The 25,306-nt window shown below is 40.7% G+C and overlaps 1 protein-coding gene across 1 annotated transcript in view; it reads left to right on the top strand.

Moving 5' to 3' along the window:
• LEKR1 (leucine, glutamate and lysine rich 1) overlaps positions 1–25,306 on the top strand; it is a 136,482-nt gene that overhangs the window by 43,010 nt on the left and 68,166 nt on the right. Inside the window, exon 6 of the mRNA XM_032805522.1 lies at positions 16,108–16,293. Coding sequence (XP_032661413.1) covers positions 16,108–16,293 — 186 coding nt within the window. The remainder of the gene's footprint in view (positions 1–16,107; positions 16,294–25,306) is intronic.

Below are 25,306 nucleotides of genomic sequence, written 5' to 3'. Positions count from 1 at the left end.
AACCAATGCTATCATACCAAGATTTTAAAATAAAAGCCACTACCTCCTTCCAGAAATGCGCTATTGTAGAGTGGATTATTTGAAAAACTCTAGCCAACAAGTGTCTGATTGTGTGTATAAAACTGTATTTTTGCAGGCAGTGGTTTTAAAATTGGGAACCTAGACACTACAGCCGTGTCCTTTTACAAGACGCCAAGAAGCCCAAATTGTTTTTGGGTGCCCCAATTGTGTTCAGAAGAGATAAGCCATTTACACTTATTTTGCTAAAGACAGTGCCGGCGTCTAACCCCATGTTTCAGCCTGAAATTGAACTGAAGAAACAGGAAGGATTTATGGGGTCCTCACTAGTTATAAAAGAGGAAAGAATAGCATGCCAAAAAAATAAATAAAAATTAAAATTAAAACCACAGCTCACAAAAATACATGGTTTTATACAGTGTGAAAAAAAAGAATATATGAATACTTTTGAGCTGTATACTACTTATTTGGTAAGATATTGTAATCTTTGGATTGTGCATATAAAACTGTAAACTAAAATTACAGAAGGTGGGGAACTGGGATGGCTCATGGGATATGTGATGTGATAGATTTTCAGTTGTGGATCTTAATTTGGCCTGGGGCAGAAGTGCTTGAAATATATGTTGGCTCTTGTGGCCTATGTAAAAGGAGTTGAGCTAAGTCCGGTTGCTAATGGGACAGATGTCTGCATCACCATCATCGCCACACTCCTCACTATTGCAGCTGGCACTCTTGTCCATAATTTAGCAAGGCCAGGGTTGAATGGAAGCTGAATTTACCCGCAACCCCCTAAAGATAATAAACCAAGAATTTTGAGAACTTGACCTGCTTTTTACAAAACAGGGTAGTGGCATATGCACAGATGTCTGGGGGCAGTATGCATTACCTGTACTTTCTGCAAGGTCTTCAAAGAAGCCCTAAGTTCACTTATATGTTTTAAATAAAAATTGAATTATAGAACTCAAAAACTGCTATATGAATATAAAGCATGTAAACAGTGTAGTAAGACTGATAATAGCAAGTATAAGAAGTATTTCGTAGTTAGTCTTGAAAATGTCAAATATGTTATAGGAAATTATATTTAAAACATACTGTCCTCACTTCATATAACATTTTCAATTAATCTAAAACTTGAGTAGGGAATAAACAGATATGTTGTAACATACATTTTTGTAATTCACAAAAAGCTATTTATACCTCCTGAGTCTGACATGCTACATTTTTCTATCTGTATTTACCATAATTTGTTCTACAAATTTTGGTCTTCAAAGCATGGACTTCAATGTAATTAATAAAGTAGCTGTCCTGCTAATGTACAGATATTGCTGAATGTGGCTTCCTAGGCCTGCCTTTTTGAGTAGTTGGTAAAGAAATGTTTATAATCTTTCACCACAGGGCAAAAGTACAAAATCAGGTACACTTTTAACCTTTCCTTCTTGAAGACACACACATGTTATGAAATTATTTTTGATTTTTGGAGTGTGAATTGTTATCTGAGTAACTAGATACTGCAGATTCAAGTACACCTCATTGTCAACAGGTGCATGTACTGTCATTTAAGCTGTGCTTTGCTGTACATATATTTTTGTAATTCATAACATATTTCGAATGCTCTCTGATTTCAGTCTTTCAGCTCTCACTTTGAAAAATTAAGTTACCTAATTCAACTGGCAACTGAGATAAATGAGTACTTAACAAAAGAAACTACTTTTGATGCCAATGCTTTTTAAACATGAAACTTTATTTACCAATTCCAAAAATAAAATACAAATTAACAATTAAGATAGAATAGTAATACTGGCATCAAAGTAAACACTAAACCAAATACATGTAAGAGTATAGCGCTCTTATTTTGTTGAGTGGTAGGACCTTAGTAACCACAGTAAAATAAGTAAGAATGATACTAGGGAAACATATCTACTCATAAGGCAAGATACCCGTTTTTTTTAATATCCTGCAGAATTCTACTTATTTGAGTAGCTACAAGCATCTTCCTTATCCTTCATTCAACCAAACAGAAGTTAGATTGGTCAGAATGAAAATGTGGGATATTTTCTTGTACCTTCTTTTCCTTTCATAGTGTCTAATCATAAAATAGTCTTAAAGCCATTATGCAGTAGTACTTAAAAGAAAACTGTTTTGTTTTGTGCTCCAGTCTGACAGTTCACACAGAGACAGTGAAAATTTTCTGTGATAATTTTTAATGAGTTGACTTTTCTGAGCCTGCTGTCACATACAAAGTTGCTTTGCAGCAAGATACTAGCTACCAGCAGGAAGCTAAGATTTTAATTAAAATCTTCATTTTCAAATACAATTCACTGTTTATTATAAGGAATGCTTCTTGCAATTTACAAACAGTGCACAAAGCAAAATGAGGTCAATCTGACATCCTTTTAAATTATAAAGCCCGTTATAACATCACTTCACACAGCATGTAAAATGCTTGGCATTTTAGAAAAGGCTTTTCAAGATGGAACAGAATGTTGCTAAAAGATATTCTAATAGCATATTTAATTGTGAAATGTTTGGTTGATATTTGCTGAAAATTATAGGATCAACTATTCAGTCATTAAGGGCAGACTGAAGCACAGGCACTATGTTTGCTTTAGCCTAAGATCCTAATATTTGAAGATATTTTAATTTGCCATATCCCTCTGTCTTCCTATGGTATCATACTCATTCAAGATGGTTAGTGTTAGAGAATCTGAGAATCACAGAAGTGCAGGAATGGAAAGGACCTTGAAGTCATCTCATCTATCACCCCTCGGGTAGTCAATTATTTTTTATCATGGTCCAAATTTCTTTGTTAGGATGTACTCAGGGTCCAAACTCCAGAGAAACATTTTTCACACCGTAATAACAATAATGATAATAATAAGTACATAAGATTTTGTAATCTGTTCAAAGCACCTGTGGTCCACTTATTGACTACTACAGTATCACCCTCCACCCACAGTGCAGAAGCAGCACTAAGTTTATCTTTGGCACTCTGTACTGGGAAGCAAGAAGTAATTGTGAGAACCCACTGTTATTTATATTACGTACAAATATAAATATTAAAAGAATGTTAGGGTTGCAAAGTCAAACACGAAAAAGTTAAGAAATGCCAGATTACTTCAGTTGCAATTGTGAGAGCGCAGTACTTCTGTGAATCAGGCTAAGTATCTCAAGTTGGGCAACCAGAAGATGAGGAACCTGCTTACATGCATACAAATATAATAAATATTAAAAGAATGTTAGGGTTGCAAAGTCAAACACTAAAAAGTTAAGAACAGGCACTACCCCAAGGACAGGGTAGGCCCACTGCTCAGTGAGGAGGGAGAAACAGTAACAGGAAACTTAGAAATGGCAGAGATTCTTAATGACTTCTTTGTTTCAGTCTTCACTGAGAAGTCTGAAGGAATGTCTAACAGTGAATGCTTATGGGAAGGGGGTAGGATTAGAAGATAAAATAAAAAAAGAGCAAGTTAAAAATCACTTAGAAAAGTTAGATACCTGCAAGTCACCAGGGCCTGATGAAATGCATCCTAGAATACTCAAGGAGTTAATAGAGGAGGTATCTGAGCCTCTAGCTATTATCTTTGGAAAGTCATGGGAGACGGGAGAGATTCCAGAAGACTGGAAAAGGGCAAATATAGTGCCCATCTATAAAAAGGGAAATAAAAACAACCCAGGAAACTACAGACCAGTTAGTTTAACTTCTGTGCCAGGGAAGATAATGGAGCAAGTAATTAAAGAAATCATCTGCAAACACTTGGAAGGTGGTAAGGTGATAGGGAATAGCCAGCATGGATTTGTAAAGAACAAATCGTGTCAAACCAATCTGATAGCTTTGTTTGATAGGATAACGAGTCTTGTGGATAAGGGAGAAGCGGTGGATGTGGTATACCTAGACTTTAGTAAGGCATTTGATACGGTCTCGCATGATATCCTTATCGATAAACTAGGCAAATACAATTTAGATGGGGCTACTATAAGGTGGGTGCATAACTGGCTGGATAACCGTACTCAGAGAGTAGTTATTAATGGCTCCCAATCCTGCTGGAAAGGTATAACAAGTGGGGTTCCGCAGGGGTCTGTTTTGGGACCGGCTCTGTTCAATATCTTCATCAACGACTTAGATGTTGGCATAGAAAGTACGCTTATTAAGTTTGCGGACGATACCAAACTGGGAGGGATTGCAACTGCTTTGGAGGACAGGGTCAAAATTCAAAATGATCTGGACAAATTGGAGAAATGCTCTGAGGTAAACCGGATGAAGTTCAATAAAGACAAATGCAAAGTGCTCCACTTAGGAAGGAACAATCAGTTTCACACATACAGAATGGGAAGAGACTGTCTAGGAAGGAGTATGGCAGAAAGAGATCTAGGGGTCATAGTGGACCACAAGCTAAATATGAGTCAACAGTGTGATACTGTTGCAAAAAAAGCAAACGTGATTCTGGGATGCATTAACAGGTGTGTTGTAAACAAGACACGAGAAGTCATTCTTCCGCTCTACTCTGCGCTGGTTAGGCCTCAACTGGAGTATTGTGTCCAGTTCTGGGCACCGCATTTCAAGAAAGATGTGGAGAAATTGGAGAGGGTCCAGAGAAGAGCAACAAGAATGATTAAAGGTCTTGAGAACATGACCTATGAAGGAAGGCTGAAAGAATTGGGTTTATTTAGTTTGGAAAAGAGAAGACTGACAGGGGACATGATAGCAGTTTTCAGGTATCTAAAAGGGTGTCATCAGGAGGAGGGAGAAAACTTGTTCACCTTAGCCTCTAATGATAGAACAAGAAGCAATGGGCTTAAACTGCAGCAAGGGAGATTTAGGTTGGACATTAGGAAAAAGTTCCTAACTGTCAGGGTAGTTAAACGCTGGAATAAATTGCCTAGGGAGGTTGTGGAATCTCCATCTCTGGAGATATTTAAGAGTAGGTTAGATAAATGCCTATCAGGGATGGTTTAGACAGTATTTAGTCCTGCCATGAGGGCAGTGGACCGGACTCGATGACCTCTCGAGGTCCCTTCCAGTCCTAGAGTTTATGAGTCTGAGTGGCTACCTGTGTAAATTTTGGTTTAAGTGACTTAACTAGCATCGCATAGGAACTCTGTAGTAGAAGCAGGAATAGAATCCAGTTCTCCAGGATAGCATTCAACTGTCTTAACCACAAGACCAACCTTTTTCTTCCTACATGTCTCTAGCTCAATCGCTGTACACCTTCCAGCTTCTGCAACAAATGAAGCAGAGGATCTGCAGACAAAATCCTCACTCATGCCACACCCCTGAACAGTGTTCATAACGTGCACTGAACGAGGCACGGATGTGATCACAAAATTAAAGGCTGTTTCATAATGCAGACATGCGGGAGGGCCGAATTAAGGTTCCATGAGGCAGTATTAATTCTGGAATTTTCTACTTTTTGAGTGCCGGACTTTGCAACCTTAACATTCTTTTAAAGGGGGAGGGGGCTGTATGTAATTTCTTACATTTTGAAAAAAATAAACTGAAAAGACAAAAATTCCATCATATGGAATCATGATGGCCCCCACATGGATCATCAGCAGAGTCGGGACATTTAGAATCATTCCATGGACCTCTACCACTATATCCAGTGAAGCAACTGTAGCAATATTAGCCTTTTATCCCCTATGTAGGCCAGCCATTAATGGGGGACGAGACATACATTTTACCAGTAGATTTTACTGTTATTTGCTAGACACCAGAAGGGTGTTTGAACTCAGGAATTCTGAATTCACTTCCAGGTTCTGGAAGGGAGCATGTACATAGACCTTTCTGCCTCTAATCCTAGAATGCATTTCTCACTCCCCCAACCTGTTGTCTTCTGTCTGTTCTCCCTGTTTCTATCCCCCTCTGCTCCTGTCCTTCCCTAACTTGTCCCTTTCCCCCTCTATCCCTGTATTTGTCTCTCTAACATTTCCTTTCCTACATCTTACCCTTTATCATTAGCTAGAAGGAGGGATCACTGACAGCACAGGAGAGAGAGCCTCTCTGCTTTTGGTGTCCAGCAGCAGCGTGGAGGATCAGCTGCAATAAAAAGTCCTGCTGGGCCCCAGGCTGAGCATGCTTATTGTTAGGGTAACCAGATGTCCTGGTTTTATAGGGACAGTTCTTATTTTGGGGGCTTTTTCTTATATAGGCACCTATTACCCCCCACCCCCTGTCCTGATTTTTTACACTTGCTATCTGGTCATCCTGCTTACTGTTGGTGGTACAGAGAGTGGAGTATACTCGGCACAGATGAAATGTTCAGATAGTTTTGCTGCTAGACTCTAAGAAACCTCTAGTTAGTGCATGTAAACAGTGATTTTCAGTGGCTTATAATTTGGACACATTTCAGTGGATTTTCACTGGAACAGCAAAAGGCACCTTTCTGATCAGAGTTCCCCTTGCCAAATTTTAAGTCCACTTTTCCCAACAGATGCACACAGGATGCGAATCAAAGAATTCTCACCGTGCTCCAGGCACATGCTTTTGCAATAAGCTGAAAAAGAGGTCTGTGACACCACCTCCAGAAGATTGTCTGCCTAGGAGTTGCAAGGAGGATTACAAGGAGAGCCAGAAACTTCCTGCTTCAGGAAATGTTCAACAGTGTCCAAACACTGATCTTTGCAGTGTCATCTCAACACGATGTCTTCTGTCTGGGTTTACCTGCATTTCCTAGGTCTACTAGTCTCTTGCATTAGATCATTCTCTGGACAAATCTGCATGTGAGAACTTTAAGATTTCTTCTGGATCTTATCATAGTAAATGCATGGAAAAGTAAATATAATGATTTGAGTAGCGCATTTCCTTCACAACTTAGATCTTTGTGTTTTTTCCCAGTTTTGACTACTTGGAAATCACAGCCTAGAGCACATGATCACATAGAGCACAACATAGAGCACCACAAAGAGGACATGATCGAGGACAGAGAAGCTACAGAGCGCTGATTTTGCCAACCTGAGAACTGGTTTTCTAGGAGCCTTAAGAACATGTCCTGTTATAGTCAGAAAATACTGCAAATATAACATATATAAACCAACAGGTTGTGACAAAATTCTCATATCTAAACACAGAAGCAATATCAAGTCTTTCCTATGAAGAACATTATTTGAGTCCTTTGAGCGTATTTCCAGATAAGCAGAGTAGTTCCTGAACTAGGAAGATTTCCAGTTCAAATAAGGAAGTGAGGCTACCATCAAGTGGACTTATTTGTATTCAGCAATGCAAAACCAAGCTGTTTGTTCATAAAGGAAGTGGACCAGAGATCAGTGGAAATAGACTCACTAGTTTCCAAATGGCCAAATCTGGAGGTTTTTTCCTCTGCAACCAGTAGAAAGAGTATTTCAAAAGATCAAAAAGGAGAAGGAAGCAGTAATACTGGCCACCTCGAATAAGGTTGTGGTTCTTGACCAAGTAGAACTTTTCCAGATACCACTGTCTTCTCAGCAAACTCTCCTCTCCCAGAAACGAAAAAGGTTTTACCATTGATGTACTCACTATAGTTTGCTGTTGACTCGCCTATCTCTGAGGTGTTAGAATACTTACTTACTGTGATGAAAGCAGGATTTTCTTTGAGTTCCATTAAAGCACACCTAGTTGCCATCACAGCATTCCATTCTCTGGTACAAGGCTTCTCAGTATTCACTCACCCTGTAACACTGAGATTTATATAGGGTCTGTCGAACCTCTTCCTGAATGTTAGACACCCCACTCCTATCTGGGACTTGAATTTGTCTGTCAGTGCTTTGCTGAAGCCACCCTTTGAACTGTTGTTAATCTGCTCACCTATGAACCTCTCCATGAAAATGACATTCATAGTGGCTGTTATCTGGCCTGAAGGAATGTAGAACTGGGAAGTTTAATGACTCAGCCTCCAATACCAACTTTTTCAAAAATAGTTTCTCTTTAACCACATCAGTGTTTTTACCCAAGATTACTTTTAATTGTCATATCAGTCAGTTTATCTCCTGCTCTTTTTGCCCAAGCCTCATGAACCGGAAACCCACTTTCTAAATGAGTTTCTGGTTTCATGCCAGAAACCCACTTAGAGCCTGTTATACAGCTGTTACTGTATCCTGCCTCCCTAAAGTTACTGCTTTTTCTACAAGATTGTACTCCACATTTGTGGCCTTGCTAAAGGCTGTGTCTGTTATGGAAACATGAAGGGCTACTACATGGTCTTTGATCCACACTTTCTTGAGACACTGTGCCTTGGTTGATACTTCCTGGGCAGATGTTGCCTTTGGCTCTGTAGTCCTATGGACAGCCTGACTGATTTCTGAAGCCCCCACCCCCTTCACGGGGTACTGCTAGGGAGTCACCTCAAGTGGAACACACATAGGGACACTACTGAAAAAAAAAAAAGGTTACTTGTATAGTAATTGGATTTCTTCGAGGTGTGTGTCTCTGTGCATGCTCTACTACCTGCCCGTTTCCTCTCTGCTTCAGAGTCTCATCTCCTTGGGACCTTGTAGTAGAGAAGGAACTGAGGGTGGTTCACCCTCAAAGCCTGATATGTCCTTGGTATGAGGCACGAGGGTGTGTAGGGAATATGTGCAAGATGAACAGGCACTACTGGCACTCATAGAGACATGCATTTTGAGGAAGTCCAGTTACTGTCCAAGGTAAATAATGTCTCCTTACCTGAATCTAATAGCTTGTCCATCGGGTTGGCTTATCCTGACTAAGATTCTTCTGAAATAATAGGTATTCTTCATGCATCCCATAAGTCTTTTCCCCATGCAGCCAACACAAAAATGCAGACTGAATTCTCACACTCATGTTGGGACAAAGAGATTAATCCCGAGGAAGTCAGGAATTCCAACTCTCTGGTTTTTCTATGGTATAGCATAGGCTTGTGCCTAAGACCTCCAACTGTCACATCACATATTTTCAGCATTAAACAGCATTATAAATGTACAGTTATGTCAATCTCTTATAGATCACCAGAAGATATCTACTGTTTTTTAAGCGTGGTATGCCTATCCAAACCAAGTTAGACCTACCTTTCCTAGTTAGGGCCTAACTACGTGCTCCCAGCTCTCACAGTCCATGTGTTTGAAACAATGACATCTACTTCCCTGTATTTCTTTTCTATCAACATGTGTACAATTACATGGCAAAGAGGTCTCTGATATCTCTGCTCTAAAAGGACCATGATCCTTACTTCATCTTACAAGAGGAAAAGGATACGTTCCTTGCTTTGGAGTCATTCATAACTAAGGTTGATCCTATCTATCTAATATATGTATGTAGCTCCCATTATTATAGTATCTGAGGACCTTACTATCTTCACAACTGTACTTATCTTCACAACTTCCCTATGTAGTAGGGAAGTGCAATTAACCCTATTTTAAAGATGGGTAACTGAGGCACAAAGATACTATGGGCCATATTTTAAAGGTATTTAAGTGCCTGAAGATGGAGCTAGGGCATCTAATAGAATTTTCAAAAGTGCCTTAACACCTAACTTGCATTGATTTCAATGGTAGGTAGGCATTTAGGTGCTTCTGAAAATTCCACTAGGCACCTATCTGGATCCTTAGCTGCTTAAACACTTTTACAAATCTGGTCCTAACCCAAGGATACCCAGGAAGCCTGTCCCAGGAGACAGAATTGAACCTAGGTCTCCCAAGACCCATGCTAGCACCCCTACCACATAATTCACCTTTCCAACTTCATAGGAAATCATTTTTGCTTCGTATCCAAATCCTGAATACCCAAAAGAAAAAAATGTGGCACATGTTGGATGTGAGAACAGCATTAAAAAAAAAATCTTGATGGGATTGACCTGTTCAGAAGAACATCATCCTGGTTAATTCCCTTTCACCTGAGATGGTTCTGCCTGATTGCATCCAAATGCTTCATACCAAGGCACATCAACTGCTGCTTCATTGAAGCATATTCAGCTGCAGGGAAAGCTCATCCCAAAAAAGATCAGAGCTCACTCATTCTGTACTGGGTCACTTTCCTGAATCAAAAGGAAAATCTGCAGGTTTACCACTGGATCATCTTTCAGCACTATAAGTCTGACCTTCAGTTTTCCACTGAACCATACTTTGGCAGGAAGATGCACTCCAGGCTGTTCCAAAATTACTGTTTTCATGGAAGAAGAAATCTTATCCTTTGTCTTATTACCTGTCCTATTGATCCTTACCTCTCACTGTGTTCATACCTAGCTCTGAGTGGGCAAGCTCAGGATCTACAATGAAAATTGGTTTCTTGAACATTACAGGTCTGGGATGGACTTCTTCCTCAGTCCATGCCACCTGGATTTCTCTGGGTATTTCTAAAAGAATCACTACTAGGGATGAAGCAGAGAGTTACTAGAAGTTAAGTTAGTGGTTGCATTAGGTATTTTTCATTAATGTAAATGTAACTGTTTCAATAAGCTGTGGAAGTATTCTTGTGTTGGAAGGGGTGTGGCCAAACCCTATTGCTGATAAATAAATTTGAACTACCTTTGAAATTCACTTAGAAAGAGATGTAACCCAAACAAACAAAATGATCAGGTAACATTTTTCTCATTAGGTTAATTACTGAGTTTTCAAAGGTATATGAATGGCTTCTTAGTCACTTTAAAATGTACATGTGGCTTTGTTAGACTGTTTAACTTTGGAGAAAAGGAAATTATCTACCCACAGTTCTTGTTCTCGGAAGGTAATATTTATTATAATAGATTACCACTCACCCACTTTCTCTGCTGAATTAGGATAGTTTTTAATGTTTTGCACTATAATAGGAACTAGTAGTTGAGGCAGTTACGCTTGGTATGCTGTTATGCCTCAGAAGTGAGTGTAGGCATGCATCATGCACTGAAGTATATATTAACTCAGAACACTGAGCTCGGAATGTTCTGACCCTAGTTACATGCAGGGAGCAGGCACCAAGGAGTGAGTACTGTAACCATATGAAGACAAGTATTACAAGCAAGTTGCTTTCTTTTACTATTAACTTTTGCTGGAATAAAAGACTTAAATATTTCTGTATTGCCTTTTGAACCATGAACCAATCTTTTAATAAGCATGTCACTGAGGGTTCCACTCTTCTTGGATATTTCCTGCCTTATTTCACAATCAGTCGTTTGTGACATTACAGTTGATTGATTGCTATGTAAATTATTATGATGTCACAAACCGAGGACATTAAGAACTCTAGGAACAGGCTCTGTATTTTCTCCCCTTTGTTATCCCTATGACAATAAAGAGAATATATAGTCATATGTCTGAATAATTTATGGTATTTAAAAGTATCCACAATGTGCCAGCTGTTCTTTTCTGAGGTACTGTTTTATTAATTTGTAATATTCTTAAATATGTATGCTTCCCCTCTTGAAACAATTGGATTCCTTAGTAATGTTTCAGGTGCTATAACATCTCAGCTTTGTTTTATTGTCCTGTAGCATGATGTAAGAATTACTCATGAGACACTGTCTTTCCATTCAACTATTATTCCAGTAGAAGTGACCTAGAAGACACTTCTACATTTACAGAAGTATCCTACCTGTTTGCTTGTTAGTAATTTTCATTCCCAGAGCCTTTGCATTAATTAAATTCCAAGAAAATAATATCTAGAATGATTTATTTTTAAGGTTAATGATATGGCCTGTTGAAGGTCCCTCTATAGGTGAAATGTGTCCTGCACTGCACTCCACGTATCCCTTTCAAAGTAGTGAACTACTATATTTGTGTGTACACGTCCCTGAAATCCAGAATTTTGGATCAAAATCCCTTACCCATAATCTTCATCAGTTCCCAGTCTGGTATGTTTTCATTGTTTTTGCAAGTTTGCCTTGTCATGTAGCCTTAACTCTCTGTGGGATCAGTGTTAGGATTTAGTAAATTATTATTTTTAGTTTAGTTTAAAAGTATTTAGTGTTTGGATCACTTATGGTGCTACTTTTTTTGTTGTAGCTTTCAGGAATAGTCTTTGGAGAACTTGTCTTCTGTGTCATAGACATAAAAATAGAGTTTATGAAATGCTGCTCTTGAGCCACAATGTCCTGGACTAGTTTATACATGACATTCTTAAAAACCTTTAAAAATGATTGTGTATAGACATTATTCAGACCTGGATAATTAATATCAAGTGGTAACCTACATTTTAATCACTTTTTTCATGTACCGTGCAATGCCTTTGTCAATACATCAGTATTAATAAGTATTAAGATAACAATTATGATAAGGCATAGTTAATGGAAGTACTTGCCTGCATAAACTATTAAAAATCTACCTGTGGGCAACATAAAGAATTACGCAGTTGTTGGTTTGACAGACATAAATGAGACTTAATCTCAGTGTCAGGAACATTGTAACTAGTAATAGGAATAAAAGTGGTACAAACACAACTGAACACCCACTACTGCAAGTCCAAAAACAGGCATATATCGAAAATGAACCTTGTTCTCCCAAAACAAACATTCTTGTTATCCGTAGATACAGATTGGTGTATTAAAAGAGAGTGCTCTACATTCAGAACTAACATTTTGTATGTAATGGAAGAGCCTCTTTTTCCTGACTTTAAAGTAAACAGAAGAATTAAGTAACACATAGTATGCCTTATTTTTCATTCTTTGGCCACCCAAAAAACACAGTGAAATTAGTTGGGGTTTTGAGTGCCCAAGGAATGCAGGATTAGACACAGTCATAGTCTAAAAGTTTGTCAGGGTAAGGTTTTAATACATATATTTCATAGACTCATAGATAAAGAAAAGACCCTAGTTCATTCCCGTGCCAGCATAAGTTTGTCCCCTACAATGTATTTACTTGGTTTTTGTCTTGTCTAGTTTTAAATGTCTTCAGCAAGAGGTTCTTTAGGATCTTTCTGCTCAAATGTAGCCTTATAAAATAAGTACAAAGCTTTGTATATACGTAATCAATTATTTTTTCAACTATTCAACCTACACTCAGCTAATATAGGCAACCTTATGTTTCTCTTCCTCTAATCCTTATCTGCTTGCTCTCCTCTACCCTGTGTTGTATTCTACATTAACTTGGTGCCTCGTGCCCTTATCTGGGGCCTAACCCTACAACATCTTTCATATGGTGTGGTTGGATCTTGCTCCTGCACAGAACAACTTGTGGCATTGAGGCCTAAGACTGTAAACTCTTTGAGCCTTTCTTTTGGTTTGTTTGTGTCCGATGTCCAACACAATGGGCCCTGCTCCTAACTGGTGCCCCTGTGCACTATTGTTATATAAATAATAATAATTAGTAATATGAATAAGTAAAGGTTGTTGGACTAAAACAGCATATCACAAAATATTTTTCATGGCTCTAGGACAGTGTTTCCCAAACTTGGAAGGCTGCTTGTGTAGGGACAGCCCTAGGCGGGCCAGGACGGTTTGTTTACCTGCCGCGTCCACAGGTCCGGCTGATTGCGGATCCCACTGGCCGTGATTCGCTGCTCTAGGCCAATGGGAGCTGCTGGAAGCAGCGCGGGCCGAGGGACCACCACTTCCAGCAGCTCCCATTGGCCTGGAGCAGCAAACCGCGGCCACTGGGAGCTGCGATCAGTCGGACCTGCAGACGTGGCAGGTAAACAAACCGTCCTGGCCCGCCATGGGCTTTCGCTGCACAAGCAGCATCCCAAGTTTGGGAAACTCTGCGCTAGGAGTCTTGTTCCTAGAGGAAATATTTTGGAAACCAAGGACAGTAAATAAATAGCTTGTTTTAACAAATATATTTGAAACATGAAGGAGGGTTATCTTATTTACTAGTTAAATGGTATGATTATATGAAATAATTTTGTACTGCAGTCATATTTTTTTTTCTGTGTACTAGAACATACTTGAAAAGAACCATTGTAGTGTCCTCTGGAAAAGATACAAGTATGTTGACATAAAAGTCATTTTACTGACTAGTGCCATTGCATTCTTAAATACTTGACATGCTAAACTAGCCAATCTCATTTTATAATAGAGGAAACAGGCAACAGTATGTACCCTTTAACCTTGCAGGGGCATTCTGGTTGGGATGTAATCTCTCTTTATTGGCACCCAGATGCATGCAACTAGGGAAAACTGATACAAACTCCTATTATTTGCAGTTCTGAAGAATGAGACTAAACTTCTGTAATAAGCACATTATATTTCTTATTATACCACCTAACTACTGAACGTGTCATAACCATCATCCAATAAAACAAATAAAGACTAAAAGTATCACAAAAGATATGGTTTTACTATGGGATAACTAGTGCATGTTAGCTATCTTGTTAACTATCTTGTGGTAAAATCCCAGGGGAGACAAGGGGCCGTAGTTATCGTGAGGTAGTGAGGTGAGGTCAGTACTATTCCCCCACTTGCAGTTGACCTGGCCTATTTACCTTGTGGTAAACATGACCTGTGCCTTGTTTCCACATGGCTCTTACATCAGTATAGCTGATATGCATTAGTTATCCCACAGTAAAAAAAAAACCCATCTTTTTGTGGTGAAGACATAGCATATGATTCTTCAACAGTAATTACTAAAATAAGTAATGAAATGAAAAATAAAATCTGATATTATTCTCAAAGACTGTCTGAACTAAGTTTAAAAAATACTGTATGTTTTTAAAAAGGGCTAGTTCCATGGATGTCTCCACTAAAGCTCTACGAACCGTTCCAGCTTTGATTTCAAAATGGGTTTATACATTTTTTTGTATTTCAGAAATGGGTTCTGAGGCTTCGAAGATTAGAAAGGTTTGGGTTCAAATAAACCCCTGTTGCTCAGTGTTGAATTTTGTTTTGAATACATAGGTAAGGTACAGGTTTACTGGGATGGGAAAATACTGTGGACCGAATTCAGCCTTAGTATATGTGGGAATACCTCTCACTGAAGTCAAAGATGCAATAAGTGGGCAGAATCTGCTCTGTCCACATCCACCTTTAGCAATAATCAGTTTGCTGCATTCTGTGCTAGTTGCTTGTAATTGAAGAGACTTTTGGGTGCCCTGCAACAAAGCCATGTTCAGGGGTATAAATCAGTTCAACAACCATCAGGCAAAACGATATACTTTTTAAAGCCACATTGTCTCCTTGGAGCTTTAAGGATTTATCCTTTTAATATGTGTTTTAGATATGAATAAAATCCTAAAAATTATCGCACTTGTTCAATAGTTATCTTTGATAGTTAATTATCTGGATCACTTCATTCAAATATCAAAAGTGAATAATGAAATAGTTTTGTTAATGTTTTCTTTTTCATATAACAGACAATTTTGAGTTAATGGACATAAAAATATATAATAACAAATGAACTTTATTTTTTTTAAACTTATGAGCTCCAGTCTACCACAGGTAGCCTGCATGGATCCCTATTGAATTCAGTGGGACTACATGCAGGCCTAAGACTGCCCAGATAGATCCTGTTTTAGGACTGGTACCATGTAATGTAGTGTTAAATATACTGAACTGAGAAAATGAGAAGTTTATCTTGAATATTTGAAAAAGAAAACATTTAATCTCAGAGTGGGACCTTGAGTGGTAAGTTTCATCTTGGACATATGTTTGTAAAATTGAGGTTATGGAAATGCAGATGTATTTTTACTATACTGGTATTAATGTGTGTCTTTCTAATAAATCCATATGAATCTTATTTTGAGATCTAAGAGAAATTCTACATTATTATTTATTAAAACTTGTATTATTTGTCCTCTAATATCCATCAATATCTGACCAAAAACCCCCCAAAAACAAAAAACAAATCCCAACGTGACCATTGTTAGTGAGCTTTTAGGAGTTTATTTTCATCTTACTGCTCAGGGATGTTACAGATAAAAGGTTAGTATTAATGGAGCTTATATGCATAAATCCCTATGCTTATTCATTTAAAAAGAAGGATCACTGACATTGCATTTCATGCTTAATATTTCAACAACCTAGTGGAAGTTGCCTGAATGTAAATGCATTGGAAAAGCCACCTCTTTCATCTGTCTGTGTTTTCAGCAGAAAGATGCAGTGTTGATGTAAATATCTTACAATGGCTTTTTACCTTAAGTAAAATTACAGATTAATGCAAATATTGAGTTCTTAACAAAAGACAGGCATTGAGATTATGGCAATGTGTTTGTATTTTAGAATGTAAATTTATTAACATTTTACATAATTTTTTCTTCAGAAGTATCCAGACTGAATCAAAGGCTGGCAGAATTCCGGAGGGATAAAGTGTCCCTCCAGGAGGAGGTGAAACATTTGAAGTTGGTGTCCGATGCAGCTGAGTTGAAAAGTCAGCAGCTTCAGACTTCACTCCAACAAGAGAATGAATTACAAAACAGATGCCATGAATTACAGAAAGAAACATTAGGTGAGAGAGAGAGTTTTTTTGTGTCTTAAGTAAATCACTAGGTGCAATGAAATGGAAAACTAAACTACTTTCTAAACTTTACTCATACCCCATGGTCCTTGCCTAAAGAGCTTACAATCTAATTTGAAACAAGACACACGTGAGTGAAACAAATAGTAAGAAGACAAAGAAGAGAAGGGTTGAGAGCATCGGTAATAAGACTACATGGGGTAGCTGTTGCAAAACTTGATGATTCCAAATAATTTGAAAGCAGTTTTAAAATAAAGATTAGCTGTCTTTAACTACCCTAGCCATTGTTAGGTGGTTGATTTTCTTGTAGACATTACAATGGAGATATAACTTTTATACATTTCTCACATTTAATTATTAATTTTCAATGTAAATTTAAATGTTGTAAAGTTTACCTGTAGAACAGTATGACCAGCTGATGTAGGGGCTCAGTAGTGTCTGTGTATGGTTATTAATCTTGCAGTTTTCTGCAGTGCCTGTGTGCCAGTGCTGCACAGGTATATTAGATCTGCATTGTGAGGCCCATAGTAGACTGAAAGGCAGGGATCGGCAACCTTTGGCATGCGGCCCACCAGCGTAAGCACCCTGGTGGGCTGGGCCGATTTGTTTATCTGCCGCGTCCGCAGGTTCGGCTGATCGCAGCTCCCACCGGCCGCGCTTCGCCATTCCAGGCCAATGGGAGCAGTGGGAAGCAGCGGCCAGCACATCCCTCTGCCCACGCCGCTTCCTGCAGCCCCCATTGGGCTGGGAAGGCAAACCGCGGCCAGTGGGAGCCATGATCAGCCAGACTTGTGGAGGCAGCAGGTAAACAAAGCGGCCTGGCCTACCAGGGTGCTTACTCTGGCAGGCCACATGCCAAAGGTTACCAATCCTGCTGTAAGGAATATCACTTCTCTCTTTGTGGATTCTAGAAGCTCTTTTTGGAAATTGGTTTTCTCTTTCCTCTGTCTTCTTTACAATTATGGTGAAAAAGTTTAATAAAAAAGATTTTTTTAGCAAAATGCTCTAAAAGCTGTCCGACTTTGGGGCATTCACTCTTTAAAAATAAATAGTTACTAATTACTTTTCTATTTTAATAGCTATTAAAACACTGCCCATTTTTAAACAAGGCTTACATTGTGTTCACACAATCTGGAGACAGATATGTTTGGAATATGTACAGATTGTGCTATTCTAGATACAGCTTTGACTCATCCAAATGGCACTGTTATTACAGAGCAAACTGCCGCATGCAGAGTATGTAATTTCAAATCTAAAACAGCAGTTCTTAATGTTAACGGCGTTGAATGAATTTCACTCCAAAGCCTACAACAGCGATAATATTTAATGTGGGATTGAAAAATAGTAGGGCACAGATGGCTTTTACTGACTTGTCATCCCATATTAGTGAGGTATTCATGGTACTCTTCTACTCTTAAAAACCCTGGCATGCAAAAACACTGGAAAGATCTCAAAATGGGCAAACAATGGGCAAACAATATACAGAGGATAGTGAATATGAGCCAGTGACTTGAGACCCCATCCACATAAGTCATAGAGGGTTAATTCTTCTCCCCTTTTTGGTGTTTAGTTTTATTCACAAAATGAACATTAAATGAAACACAAAATCTAGTTCAAGCCTTTTCTTCAGGGTTAGCTGCTCCCAGAATTCCTCCCTGTGGACTGCTGTGCTCACATCTTACATCCTCTCGTAGAGAGCCACTGTCTTACATCTGGGTAGAGTAATGTAACAATGAAATAGCAAAATACACTTAACGCCATCCGGTAGGTTCATCAACTGCTAACAGGTTAGGGTGGGTTCAAGTAAATGCTGCCACCCAATTACAGTGAGGTTTTCCCTTTTTTACCTCAGAAGTCTTTGACATTGTCAGTCATTGGACACTACTGACTCGTCTTGTTGACCTAACTGGGTACAAATAAATGCACTGTTATGGTTTAAGTCCCTCTTCCCAAACTATCCTTAAAGGACTATAATAGACACACGCGTCTCTGCCTTCAGAAACCTCACAAACTGTTATCTTTTCCCCTCTTTAATATATATGTAAAACACTGGGAAATGGTCTGGACTAAAATGCCAGCAGTGTGCAGACAGCATTTGCTATATATGTATTTTGCATCAAAAGTTAACGTTACTATCTCTTAGCTGTCTGAAGGAAGGGCCTGGATAAAAAGGAAAAAGCTAACAAAAACCTCAAATAAGATGGAGTTAATGGGGGCGAGGTGGTGGCAGAGTTCAAGGGATTAACCAGCATGTTAACTTTATCTCCTATCCTCCTTGTTAAAATTATCTGCCCCTAGACCACTAAGGTTCTCCTGATTCCTAACTGCTACTGGAAATCCAGATAAGCAACAGCTCCTAAAAATGTCTTCTTCCATATACAGTTGACAAAGTGGTTTCTCCACTCTTAATAGATGCTGATCTAGCCAAAATGGTCTAGGCATTTGTAGTTTCCAGGCTTGACTGTTATAGTAACTATGAGCATAAAGGCCCTATAAAATCTTCATCTTGTCCAGAATGCAGCATCCTACCCATTCATCAGTATAAGCACAAACACATCTGTCATAAACAGATTGTTAAGGGTTAATGTCTCTTTTACCTGTAAAGGGTTACAAGCAGGGAACTGGAACACCTGACCAGAGGACCAATCAGGAAACCAAATACCTCTTTAAGATCTGGGGGGGAAGCTTTTGTGTGTTTCTTTGTCGTTGGTGGTTCTTCTCTTGGGGGTCTGAGAGAGACCAGACATTACTACAGGCTCTCTAAGTTTGTCAAATAGTAATAAGAAACGGCAATTTTAGTCTTTTGATTGTTTTTCTCTATTTGCAAAGTGGTTCTGGCTGGTTAACTTTATATGTGTAGTTGCTGGGAATTTGATTTGTATTGGTACTGGGGGAAAGTTTCTCTCTTGTGGCTGTAGCTATGACCTGTATATTTACATCTGAAGTTACAAGATAATTCTTTACTTTTTCCTTTCTTTTATTAAAAGATTCTTTAAGAGAACCTGATTGATTTTTTCCCTTGGTCCTTGTTTAATCCCAGGGGATTGGGTTTAAACTCACCAGGACTGGTGGGGGAGACGGGGGGGGAGAGGTGGAATCTCTCTCTGTTTCCTTGAATCTGTTGCCTCTTTGTGGAAGGGAGGGACATGCTTCTCTGTGTTGTGATTTAAAGAGATTGGATCAGTAGTCTCTCAGGGTAGCCCAGGAGGAAGTCATGGGCAGGGAAGGAGGGCGAAAGATATTTTCTCCGTTAAACCCAAGGGATTTGGGTTCTTGGGGTCCCCAGGGAAGGTTGGGGAGATCAGAGTGTCCCAAAACACTATATTTTTGGGTGGTGGCAGTGCTATCAGATCTAAGCTGGTAATTAAGCTTAGAGGATTCATGCTAGTATCTCATTTTCTGAACTCTAATGTTCAGATCTGGGAAGGAATACTATGACAACATCACTCCTGTGCTCTGGAAGTTATGTTGGATCTCCATTGAATACCAGATCAACTGAATAGTCTGGGATCTAATTTTTAAAGTTGTCAAAGGGGACTGGATCATCTCAGATTTGCTTCCTCTTTTAGATGATGTACAGTGACAACTGCACTCTTCAGGCAGGGAACTGTCAACAAAAATAGTGCATCTTATGGTAGAGAGGGTAAGAACTTTCTTTCTCACTGGCTCCTGGCTATCAAGCTCATTAACATAAGAACACAGTATGACCTAAACTCAAAAGGTAAAACCTTTTCCTCCTCTATAACCTTCCCAGGATGAGGATGATGTGTTTTGTTAAAAAAAATCATAATGTCATGCTTGGCAGTAGAGAACTAAAAACTGTGTTAACTGTGTACAGTTTTTGTAAGATGGAGACCATGATGATGAATGAGTTATAAATACTTTAAAAGACAGATTTTTGTATGTGTTAAATTATGGTTACACCTGCATTTTGTCTAGATTCTGCACACCTCCTTTGACTGATGCAGTACTTTAGGATTAATTTAACACTTTTTGAATGTAAAATATTACACACATTTCACTAAGAAATTGTATGAAGTTCCTTAATTATTGTCAGTAGGCTGTGATTATTATTATTGAACTACAGTGCTTTGGTCTAATTTCTCAAGTATCTGCTTGTTTTTTATTGTTGCACAGTGGCACACTTGGACATTCATGTTGGGGTAGGAGGTGCACAAATTCAAAAGATAACAGAGAATAAGGAAAAGGAAAAGGAAAATGAGTCAGGCACACAGAACAGCTTAGAAATGCAGAATGTCAAGCGTATTTGAACATGTCCAGCATGAAGAAAGCAGTTCCATGAAAGATGAGATTTGCAGGCAGTGATCTAAAAACCAATATGAGGGTAATAATTTTACAAATCTGAACTGTTCTTAAACAATGTCTCCAATGTACGATGCACCAAATGTGCTTTTCTTCATTGGGCATAAACATCTCTTTGAAAATTGATGTAGCTCTTTTTTTGGTTCAGATTCGTATATCTGTTCTTCCTCTTGAACAGATACTTATTGTGAGAAATGCAAAGAATACTTCAGTGTTTCTTATCTCCCTTTACCATATGTTCCTTGGAAAACCTTTTAACTCTTCAAGATCCCGAGTGTCATAGGACAATTGTTAGTGTTTAGTAGCCTGCTTTAATAACTTTCTTTTAAAATTAACTTTTGTTTGATTTTCTTCTATGGCTGTCTAATCTAAGCACATTGCTGCTCTCATTAAAAATAAGAGGGAAAGGGCTAGATTTCTCTGACTGCTAAATCCAGAGCACCGCGTAAGTGCCCCCAAGAAACTAACAGAGAAAGTTGCTCTCCAAGCAAGAATTTGAAAATTAATGGAAAATCAAATATACTAGTTGGTTGGGCCTCATTGGCAACATGACTATGAGAAATGGGGAAGGATTCTGGGCAGAAGAGAGAGGGAACAATGTCGTTGAATGTGGAGAGAAAAAAATTTTGATCAACAGGGAGACACAAAAATGGAGAGAGTCAAAAGGCCAAACAGTGGCAAAATACAAAAGGAAGACAGATGGGATATAAAAGGCATAACATTATCAAATGGGTTTTAAAAGTCCTAATTTGTGAATTTTCAGCAGCTGACAAAGGATCCATATTTTTATTGAAGTATAATGAGGTTGGCTTTCTTAAAAAACTGTTCTAAAATATGTGTTAAACTAGAGTCAGTTGAGGGTTGCATTCACCCCAGTGAAAAGGGCCAATGCAAGGACTATGTATCAGCTGGGTCCCAGTTAAGCCCTATTTAGGCATTGTTCTGGCCCTCTGCACAAAAATTGTTTTTATCCTAACTGCACTGCTATATACTTCTGACTTAGCTTACCCAAACCATGATTTTTAAAATTTATTGTATAATCCTGCAGTCTAGTATTCTTTTTGCTTTGTTACTCAGTGCTGTTAAATGTTGATGGCTTTAATATTTTATAATTACAATTATTATTTATTTGTACTAGCAGTAGTACCTAGAGGTCCCAACTGAGACTGGATTCCCATTGCGGTAGGCATTTTTCTGACATATAGTACAGTCCATTCTTCTTCAAGTGCTTGCTCATGTCCATTCCATATTAGGTGTGTGAGCTCGCCACATGCACTGGTGCTGGAAGTTTTCACCTCAGTGATATCCGTAGGGGACTGGCTCTGACGCCCCCTGCAGTGGCGCGTACATGCTGCAGTATAAGGGGCGCCGCCAGCTCCCTCCACCCTCAATTCCATCGTGCCACCAGTAATGGTGCTGGAACATCCGCTGCTTCAGCTAGCGTTGCATTTCATTCAGTGTTTCTTCCAAACATTTCCTGTACAATAGTTGTAAAATAATTAATAGTTCCCTTATTATTAGTTCTAGTTTAGTTGGTCCGGAATGGGACTCAGCCTAGGGATGGGGCATGCCCTGATCCCCAGGCTTTAAGCCCTGTGATCATTGTAAGTGGCCTATGCCCATCAGCGATCTGCACGCTAGTTGTTTAAAGTATCTAGGCGCAGGACACATAAAGCGAAAAGTGTCACATCTGTAAATCCTTTAGACCCTGAACAAAAAAGGAGAGAGAGACAACCGTCTCAGGGCACTCCTGATGGAGTCGGCGCTGACCCCGGCACAAGAGCAGAGGTCCGACTTGGCCCCAAGCACCACAGCGTCAGTGCAGAGTGCCCCACCAGTGCCATCTTTGAGCCAGCACCGATCCCCCTCCCCAGCTCTGGCCAAGAAACTGAAGAGAACCACAAGGGGACAATCTCCCACTTCCTGTATGGGAAAGGTCAGGGCCAGAGGAGAGGTAGTACCTGTGTTGGGCGGCCCTAAACTTCTGTCAGGGAGTTGGGCCCCAGCTCAAGTTGAGTGGTCCAGCCCAATCCCATACCATCCCTGCCACCCCGGACAGTGACAAGGGCCTCTGTCATCTAGATGTCCCATCAATACCCAAGGCCCTGCAAGCAGTGCAGGAGATCCGGACCCTACCGGTGCTGCCCACACCAGCTCTTGTATTACCTCGGGCCAAGGGTAAACCTGCCTTGGGACTTTACCGTGTGTCCCCACCTCAGCGGCACCACTCCCCATCAGGGGGGATGTCCCACCAGTGCTTGCCTGCTTGGAACCATCATGCCTCGGATGCAGGGAGGCAGGCTCAACGAATCCCTCTTCTGTCTCCAAACCCTGAGCACCAACACTGGGACTCAATGTGTGGCTTGCCAGATGCCTGCACAGACCTACCCAGGCAGGTGCTCCCCGGCAAGAGCATCGAGATGAGCCTTTCCTGTCTCTAAGACCTTGGCACCAGCCACACAAACCATCGTTTGAACACAGCCAACAGTCACTGACCATCTGATGCTTGTCGCCAAGATGCAGATCCCTGCGATTGGGGAGATCCTCCCAACAACTGACCCAATCCAACTTCTGATCTCGTTCCATGTACCAGTCAAGCAGTGTGAGGCATAGATTGATGGATTACCAATGCTGATCCACCAAATGCTGACGGTCCCCAAGTTCCTGCCGAAGGGACTCGTCTTGGTTGGTCAGGTCTATGTCGAGGCGTAGTGGCTGGCACTGCAGAGAAGGAACACCGGTCTGCCTGATCATGGTCGCCTGGCAGAGACGACTCTGCCTCCGGCTCCAAAACTGAGCTGGAGTCCTTGACAGGGGGACAAGCACCACCACCAATGGTGCCATCTGCATCATTGGCACCGCAACTGACCCCATGGCCCCAAGGCCAGTGGCTGGCAGCTGCCTGGTACCCCTGGGAGCCATGGGGTTTCGCCAGCCCTCACAGACAGTTCAGTCAGTGGTGGGGGCCTCAGATAGGCCATGGGCCTCAGCATCCTGCCCTCCACCAGAGGTGGAGGCCCCAGAAGTCTGGACCACCAGGGGACGTGGCAGATCCCATGGCACTGGCTTCATCCTCATCATCACCAGATGAAGCTATCACAGGTCCCCCTCACCCAGTTCCGCAAGATTATGCTAAGGCTCATCAGGAGCTAATGAAGAGAGTTGCCTCCAAGCTGGGGCTTTGGGAGGAGGAGCTGGAGGAGCCAATGGACTCCCTGTTCGATATCCTTTACTCCACAGCATCTGGCAGGGTGGCTTTACCCCTAAATGAAGGGGTATCAAAAATTACTAATGCCCTATGGCAAACCCCCTCCTCCCTGCCCCTCCTCTCAGAAAGGGCTGAATGCAAATACTTTGTGCCAGCTAAAGGCCACGAGTACCTCTACACGCACCTGGCCCCAAATTCCCTCGTAGTTGAGGCTGTTAATCAGAAGGAGAGGCAGGGTAAATCTGGGGCTATGGTCAAAAACAAAGACTTGAAGAGACTGGATTTGTTTGGGCAAAAAATGTATTCATCTTCCAGCCTTCAACTGAGACTGGCCAATCACCAGGCTCTCTTTGGCCGCTAGGATTATAACATGTGGCAGGCAATGGCCAAGTTTGAGGTTTTGCTTCCCAAAGGGTCCAGGAAGGAATTCCAGGCGATCCACAAGGAGGGTGCGACTGCGGCCAGAGTGGCCCTCCAGATGGCTTCAGACATAGCAGGCTCTGTGGCTCGCACCATGGCCTTGGCCATTTCCATCCTGGCTGCTCTCTCTGGCCTGTCGACAGAAGCTCAGCAGTCAATGCAGGACCTCCTCTTCAATGTCCAAGCCCTGTTTGCAGACCAGACAGACAGTAAGCTGCCTGAGCTAAAGGACTCCTGTACTACCCTGAAAACTCTATGGGTGTACGTCTCTGGTTCAGCCTGTAAGCGGTTCAAACCGCAGCTAGCTCAGGGCCAAGAGAGCCAACCCCAGCAACAGCTGCCCCACAAAAAGAGCAGGGTCTACAAATGCTGCCTGAGCCACCACCTCCTCCCTCTGCCCAACTGGGCTCGACCCGCAATAAGAATGGGGGCAAGTGAGCATTTTGAGTGTGTCCGTGGGTGTGTCCGTGGGTGACCTACTGTCTCTCTATACCCCAGATCCGTCTCTCCTGCTTTTCTCCAACCAGCATTTTTTCCTCCTGGCATGGACCATTATAACCTTGGACCACTGAGTCTTCAATATAGTGGTACAGGTCCCAAGTTCTTTCAACTCCCTACCCACCTTCCCCATCCCTCTTCAGGGACCCCTCTCACAAGAGTCTCTTTGTGCAGGAGGTGGAAGGGTTGCTGCAGTTAGGTGCGGTGGAAGAGGTTCCTCACAAATACAGGAACAAGGGTTTCTATTCCCAGTACTTTTTAATCCAAAAGGCCTTTGGTGCTCTATGGCCCATCTTGGACCTGCGAGACCTCACCAAATACCTAAAGAAATTGAAGTTCCGCATGTTCTCCCTGGCCTCTATCATCCCCTCCCTGGATCCAGGAAACCAGTATGCCGCCCTCGAGTTGAAGGACGCATATTTCCACATAGCGATATTGCAAGGTCGTAGATGCTTCCTATGATTCACGGTGGGACCCGACCACTGTCAGTTTGCGGCCCTCCCATTCGGTGTTTATCAAGTGCATGTCAGTGGTAGCCACTTACCTCAAGCATTG

The sequence above is a fragment of the Chelonoidis abingdonii genome, chromosome 8 (genome assembly GCF_003597395.2).
Source record: "Chelonoidis abingdonii isolate Lonesome George chromosome 8, CheloAbing_2.0, whole genome shotgun sequence".
NCBI classification, from domain to species: domain Eukaryota; kingdom Metazoa; phylum Chordata; order Testudines; family Testudinidae; genus Chelonoidis; species Chelonoidis abingdonii.
Note: the sequence above shows the minus strand (reverse complement) of the source record. Positions and strands in the feature narration are given on the sequence as shown.